We start from the raw sequence: 7,650 nt of genomic DNA, 5'->3' as shown, positions 1-7,650 counted from the left end.
ACAATTAAGTGTTCTGGAATTCCCATTCTTCATAATTTTATCCATAATTTGTTATGATCCACACAGTTGAATGCCTTTGCATAGTCAATAAAACATAAAGATTACAGCTTTGGAAACCCTACGGGGCAATTCTACTCTGTCCTATAGGGTTGCTATGAGTAAGAATTGACTTGAGGCAACAGGTTTTGTCCTGGCAGATACTGATACTAGCAGACACGTAGGTCTACTCCTTTATTTCACCTCTGCCCTTTCAGGATCAAATGAACCAAGTCAAAATATTTAATATTGATTCTGTCCTACACTCTACCCCTCACCTGAGTCCAGAAGTCTTTTCCCTGTTAAATTTCATATAATCCTTCTCTAGACTGGGATTATAATAGAAACAAAGTAACCTAGATGTACCCTAGAAAACTCTGCTTTTCACCCTCCAAACTAACCTTGTATGTATCTCTTGGGTAAATGTTAGCATTAAGGCCTATTCTGATATGGTTTTTATGTTGGAGCCTACCAGGATGTGGAAAGTGTGTGGGCTGTCTGCAGAATGGGGAGGTTTCCTATACCCCCATTTTAGCCATCCTATAAAATGATACCTTGGATACCTTGGATGGGAAATCAGAATTGTGAGTAAGGGCCCTTGGTAGACAGGCAAAAGGGCCTGGCCTCCTTCTCTTGGCCTAGATGTCTGAACTACAAGAAGAGAGAACCTCTGCTTACAAGGATGACAAAGCTGAAAAAGGATTTCTTCCAATCCAAGTGAAGACTTCAAGGAAATAAAAGAAGTTACATAACACTGGGAGACAAGCCTACCAGGAATAAACAACAGTACATGCAAAGGCCCTGGGCAGTAACATTCCTGGTGTGTCTGAGAAATAGGAAGGATAACAGCATAGCTAGAGGGGACGGATGGAGTAGGTGAACAGTAGGAATGAGGTTTGAGGGAAACCAACTGAGCCAGGGTCAGATTAAGTAGGCCCTTGTGTGCCAATATGAAAACTTCCCTTCCTATGTTGCACACGGTGACAAGATACTGGGTAAATATGAGTCAGGGCCAGTGTGTGACCAGTGCAGTCACATAGGGCTCCATGTTCAGAAGGGGCTCCCACTCTAATGCTCTGCAGTTGCCTTCTTTCTATACACGAATTCATGTATTATAAGTGAAGTTTGATGGGGCAACAGAGCTTGTGCTAGATAGGGGCTTGAAGCCGCAGGTCATGCCTGGTCCTGCCACCTGCCACCTCCATGAAAGAGGTTTTCAGATGTCCACTCCCCACCTCCTGGCACCCCAGCCCTGCCTGTCTTTCCCCTCCCTGCTCCCACCCCTACACCACTATCACTGCTGCCCTTAGTCCCCAGTGTTGGCCTGAGCACATAAATGTGGAGGGTCAGGATTGAGTGTGTGCCCCATGGCATTTCAGGGTGAGGCAAGGCAGTGGCTCTCCCACCTTGGACTGGCAGCATTGGGGTGCATTCAGCAGCAACCCAGCAGGGGCCTCTTGCCTACCCATGATCCAGGTTCTGAGCCTGTTTCAGCATGGAGGCTGCAATCTTTTAGGTTGAGGTGGTAGTGCATGTGATGGGGAGATTGACTTCCCTGGCCCCAGTTGGGGTTCTGCATTTTCATTTTGCACTGGCCCCCACATATTACGTAGGCTACCTTGATGTGAGAAGATGAATAGCATGGTCTGGCTTCCTTGATAAAAAGTCCACTCTGACTGCTGTGTTGAAAGCAGGAGGGCAAGGGTGGAAATGGGGAGACCAAGAAGGAAGCTATTACAGGAACCCAGATGGGAGATAAATGTGAATCAAATCAAGGCAGTTGTGGTAAGATGGTGAGAAATGGTCAAATAAAAATATATTTTGAAGGTAGAGTCAAAAGTATTTTTTGGCAGATTAGATGTGGGATGTAAGAGAAAGAAATGGTCAAGGATAACTCCATGTCTTTTGACCTGAGAACCTAAAAGGGTGGAGTTGTATGGGGAAGAGCAGATTTTAGAGGGGAAGACCTGGAGTTCAGTTGTAGACGTCTATTAGGCATCCAAGTAGGGATTTGAGAACATAGTTGAGAGTATTCTGGGGCTCAGGGGATGTATTCAACCTGGTGAAGTAAATATTGAAGTCATCAGCAATAGGTGGTATTTTAAAACATGAGATTTTATCAAATTATAGAGGGAGAGAGAGTACATGGAGAAAGATCTTAGGATTGAGCCTTGGGCCACCCCAGTATTTAAAGATAGAAGAAATAAGGAAGAATTAGCAAAGTGTCCTGAGAAGGAGCAGCCCTTGAGGCAGGGAGAAACCAAGAGTGTGTGGTGCAGTGAAGGCCAAGTGAGTGAGAAGGGAGAGATGAACTGTGTCAAGAAGAGACCTGAGATGTTGAGTCCAGTAGAGATAGACCCTCAACAGCTTGGTAACAGTAGCTTCCTTGGAGTGGTTGTTGGTTTATTTGAGTGCATTCAAGAGAGGATAGGAGAACAGAATTGAAGAAAGTGGGGTTAGGCAACTCTTTAGATGAACTTTATTGTAAAAGTTTCAGAGAAATGTAGTGGTGGCTGAAAAGGAAACTGGAATCAAAATAAGGTTATGTGTTTTGTTTTTTAACTCGTACATAAATAGGATCATGTTTGTATGCTGATGGGAATAACCCAGCAGAGAGGGAAAATGCATGATTGTGGCATTAGTGTGGCCTTGTGTTCTTGAGCTGGTGGGAGGTGATGGGAGCTGGTGTGCACGTGGAGGAGAGCTGGGTAGTGGCAGGAGGCAGAGTATGTGGGTACAAGTTCTGGTGGGTGAGCAGATGAGGTACTGAGGGCTCATGTGGGTTCTGTTCTGATTGCTTCATTTTTCTTGGTTAGCAGGAATCAGAGTTATCAGCTGAGAGTAAGGATGGGAAAGGTGGTGTTAAAGTTTGAGAAAAAAAATAATAATTGAACAGAGTAGAAATGAAAAAGTACTAGGAATATGTGGTGTGACTTCTGAGCAGCCTTAAGGGTGCCCTTGAGGGTTCTGATCATGGATTTCAAAGGAGCTCAGGAAGCATGAGCAGGCCCTGCCCTCAGCCACCATTAGGGGCACAGAGGAGGGCTGCAGGCAGGAAGATGGAGGAAAACATAGCTTAGCCAGGGGTGATGTTTTGACAAGTAAGAAGAACAACAGAGATGATGATGTATGTGAGAGAGTACTTATAGTGATTGACCACAGAATTTAAGCAGTGTAAGGAGCAAAGTGAGGGCATGAAGGGGTTGTTGTTGTTAGCTGCCTTCAAGTTGGCCCCCAACTCATGGTGACCCCATGCACAACAGAGAAAAACTCTCCCTGGTCCTGCCTCATTACCACGATCAGTTGTGGGTCAGACCATTATGATCCACAGGGTTTTCACTGGCTGATTTTCAGAAGTAAATAGCCAGGCCTTTCTTCCTAATCCTTATGGAAGCTCCCCTGAAACCTGTTCAGTATCACAGCACCATGCAGCCTCAACTGACAGATGGTGGTGGCTTACACATGAGGCGCATTGGCCAGGAATCAAATTTGGGTCTCCTGCAGGGAAGGTGAGAATTCTATCACTGAATCACCACTGCCCCATGAAGGGGTTAAACCAAACCCACTGCCATTGGGTCGATTCCAGCTTATAGCGACCGTATAGGACAGGGTAGATCTGCTCCATAGGATTTCCAAGTACTGGCTGGTAGATTTGAACTACTGACCTTTTGGTTAGCAGCCAAGTATGAACGGGTCAAGGGGTGTGAAAACGTGATAGAATACATGGACTGAAATTCTTGGAAAGGTCCATGGACTGTTAGGGTTGGGGTACTTGAGGGAGTGAGCTAAATACTTAGGAGGGATAATCAGTGAGTGGGATGCTTGAAGCTGAGACAATGAATGTCTGAAATTGGGTAGAAGAGAATATGATTGAAGGAGAGGAGTTCACATTACTGATTGCCAGGAATCTGTATTTAAAAAACAAAACAACAATAAACTGATGCTTCTGATGTAAGTGTTTTAAGGAACTCTAATTTAGGGAGATTTGGGGGCAGTGGTGTTTCAATGGTAGAATTCTTGCTTTTCATGCAGGTGACCCAAGTTCCATCCCTGGCCAATGCACCTCATGAGCAGCTACCATCCGTCTGTCAGCAGACGCTTGCCTGTTGTTATGATGCTGAACAGGTTTCAGTGGAGCTACCAGACTAAAACAGGCTAGGAAGAAAGACCTCGTGATCTACTTCTGAAAACCAGCCAGTGAAAACCCTATGGATCACAACAGTCTGATCCTGTTGTGCATGAGGTCATCATGAGTTGGTGGCCAATTTGATGACAGCTAACAACAAGCACAGCAATTTAGGGAGAGTTGAGTAGGTAAACATAATGTTTAGGGTTAAGCCAGAAAACAGGAGGGGGTTGGAAGAGACATGAAAGATATTAATAGAGCCTTGTGTATTGAGTGTGATGAGTATTTTGCATGTATCATTTTATTTCTTTCAACAACAATGAATGCTAAAACAAACCCCAAAACCTGGTGTTGTCAAGTTGATTCTGACTCATAGCAACTCTATAGGACAGAGTAGAGCTGCCCCATAGGGTTTCCAGGAGCGAATGGTGGCTTCAAACTGCCGATCTTTTGCTAGTAGCCGAGCTCTTAACCACTGTACAACCAGGGCTCTCACTGAATGCTAGAGACTGATACTATCCCTATTTTACACATGATGAACATGAGGGAGCAAGGAAGTTAAATAAGGTGCCCACAGACACCTCTGTCTGAGTTTAAGCTCTGAATTAACCATGATGTGTCTCTGCCCTGATAGGAGCAGTGATTATGATAGAGTAGATACGATGAAATCTGAGACCTGTGTCAGGAGGAAACCTGTCAGAGAAGGAAAATTCAAATATTTTCCACTAAAACGAGCAATAGAAAAGTGGTAAGACTACACCACGTCAAAGGCAGAAAACTCACGAGATCCCGGAAAACAAGGCAGTCAGTCCTGTTGAGTTCTGGCTGTCACAGATTTCACTGTAATATTATAATCTACATCCTGAGATGTAAGCAGTAGATTTATGGGATTAGGCTCTTGAAAACAATATTCTATACAAAGCCCAGTCAAATACATTGTCTCATCTAATCCTCATATTAATCCTGTGTATTAAGTTAACTTGCCAAGATCCTGCAGCCAGTAAGTAGCAGAGCTTGGAGGTGAACACTGGTCCTCTGACCTACGTACTTGTATACGCCTTCCACTAGCTACATACCACCATAACTTCCCAAAGAAATGATTCAGGCAGAAACTTTAAAGAGTCTAAAAGGTTTTGAGTAAATGTATTAATAAGAAAACCATTACTAGCTTTTTTTTTTTTTTTTTAAGAACTTAACAGGGTAAGTCTGATAATTCACGTTTCCATGCGAACACTAGTTAGCACAGAATGTAGCATTCTTACTGTTGTGGAATGTTCTTTCTATAAATTCATGAGTTCATTCAACTCATATTTACCCAGCAAATAGTCTGTGCAGGCACTGTGCTAGCTGCAGAGGATACAATTGAATAAGAAACACCCCCTGCTCCAAAGGAAACTTCAGTCAGCTCCAGGTGTTCAGAACCTCAGATACTCTGGGCCTTTTCATGCCTTGGAGCGATTTATAACATTGCATTTGAACTAGAATACACTCTATCCCTTAGGACCTGGTTACCTAAGAGATCATTCCTTTCCCTAATGGTTTGATACAAAGTAAGATGGGTAATAGCACCCTAGAGATGGAATCTTAGATTTGGACCCCAGGGAAATAGCACCAGCGTGTTTTCCAAAATAGGATTTTCCTACAGCAAGAGGGTCCAAATTGGCTCATATGGTCCTGCCCTGTCCCTTAGTCACCACTGCAGCCATGACTTTTGCTAGAAATGTTGGATGTGTACATGGTCGTTTGTTTCTGGCTCTGTGCCAACACTGTCCTACCAGAATGTCGGGTAAAGGCCAAGTAAGGCAGAATCCTGGGCACCAGTCCTTGACGCTAAAGACCATGTATCTAGAGGCTGGGATAGATTCCACTTTGTCCAGGCTGATACTAAAATAGCTGATGGTCTTTAGTACAAGATGTCTGCCATGGATACATCTATCCAAAACCCACTGCCATCAGTTGATTCTGACTCATAGTGACCCTGTAGGACAGAGCAGAACTGACCCATAGGGTTGCCAAGGTTTTCCAAGGCTGTAAATATTTACAGAAGCAGACTGTCACATCTTTCTTCCACGGAGTGGCTGGTGGGTTCAGTGGGTTCAAACTGCTGAGCTTTCAGTTAGCAGCTGAGCACTTAACCGCTGTGCCACCACGGCTCCTTCTATAGTGCAGTAAAATTCATGCACTTCTATCTCAGAGTTACTAATTAAGAATGGCACATGCACTAGTTTGAACTCAGTCTGGTGCGGGGGTGGGGGGGTGGGGAGTGGGGGAGGGCGGGGGGAAAGCAGGGGCTCAAGAAGTGTTAGGCTTTGCCTCTAGATTTAGAACAAAGCAACCTGTGCTTTTAGTGGCAGTGTAAAGCTGTGTTGCCTCACTTCCCTCTCTGCTCTTAAAATATGAGTCACAGTATAATTTAAGAATTACACCCCCTGTCTTCTACATTTGCAAAAGTTAAATGGGACAAAACCAAAAATTTTTATTTTAAATGAAGAGCTTATATTTGAATGGGCTTTTAAGAATCTTTCAAACCTTGAAACATTTTCTATTCTCTTTGTATGCAATTTGGTGAACCACTGTGATCACAGATTTAATTTATTCGAAATCTTTCTGGAGTTGTGGGACTACACATATATTCTGCAATCCATATAGCTTTAGGAAAAGATCACTCCTCGTTTGTAACACAAGTGGCTTCAGCTCCCAGGCCTCAGTTTCCCGCCGCTGCGAGCCCCGCCCCCTGCCGCCCGCGGGGCGCTGTGTTCCTCACTTGCCAAGGAAGCGCTTAGGGCTGGCTGCTGTGCCCGCCTGGCCGCCGCTTCACCTGGCTCGGCGGGCTCCCGGCGTGGAGAGCTCGGGAATGACGGGTCGGGCGGCGGGGGCCTGGGCCGAAGAGGGCGCCGCTTCCCCCGCCGCCCCGACCTGGCGCCCGGCTCCCCACTCCTTTCCCCGAGGGCGCGGGCTCGGGGCTTCGCCGCTACGCTCCGGGCGCCATCTCCCTCCACCGCGCCCTTAGCCGGGCGCACACCCACTCTGGCGTGTGGGTTACACCCCAGTCTCCCGAGCACCTTCGCATGGCCCTGCCCAGGTGCTGCTGGCTCTCAGAGCTACAAAGAGGCCTCCCAGGTGCCCCACCGCCACCACGCCCGCCCCTTATTGCTCTCCCCTGTCCTCGGCGCGGACTCGAGGCGGGGACCCCTCCTCTTCTTCCCTTACTTCCCTCCCCCAGGTTGGCCCAAAGCACCAGCTTCCCCAAACCCGGTGAAGAAGACTCCCGGAAGGATACTGCTGACACCGCGCCGCGCCCCCCGGGGAGGACTGGTCCGCCCCCACACGCCCCTCCTCGAGCCCGCCCCGCCCGAGCCGGTGGGAGCGGCGGCAGCTGGAAGAGAGGGATGAGGTCATCCTCTCCCTCGGAGTCAGCTGGTGGAGGAACGCGAGCGGGAGGAGGGGGCGCGCGCGCGGGGGGGAGAGGAATGTGCAGGTTGGAGGAG

The 7,650-nt window shown here is 46.8% G+C and overlaps 1 protein-coding gene across 1 annotated transcript in view; it reads left to right on the top strand.

The window, feature by feature from the left end:
- Nucleotides 1-7,230: 7,230 nt before the first annotated feature.
- Nucleotides 7,231-7,650, top strand: part of XKR4 (XK related 4) — a 559,646-nt gene continuing 559,226 nt past the window's right edge. The window contains exon 1 of the mRNA XM_004372613.1: nucleotides 7,231-7,522. Coding sequence (XP_004372670.1) covers nucleotides 7,231-7,522 — 292 coding nt within the window. The remainder of the gene's footprint in view (nucleotides 7,523-7,650) is intronic.

Source organism: Trichechus manatus, unplaced genomic scaffold (genome assembly GCF_000243295.1).
Source record: "Trichechus manatus latirostris isolate Lorelei unplaced genomic scaffold, TriManLat1.0 scaffold00018, whole genome shotgun sequence".
NCBI classification, from domain to species: domain Eukaryota; kingdom Metazoa; phylum Chordata; class Mammalia; order Sirenia; family Trichechidae; genus Trichechus; species Trichechus manatus.
This window is presented reverse-complemented; position numbering and strand designations above follow the sequence as displayed.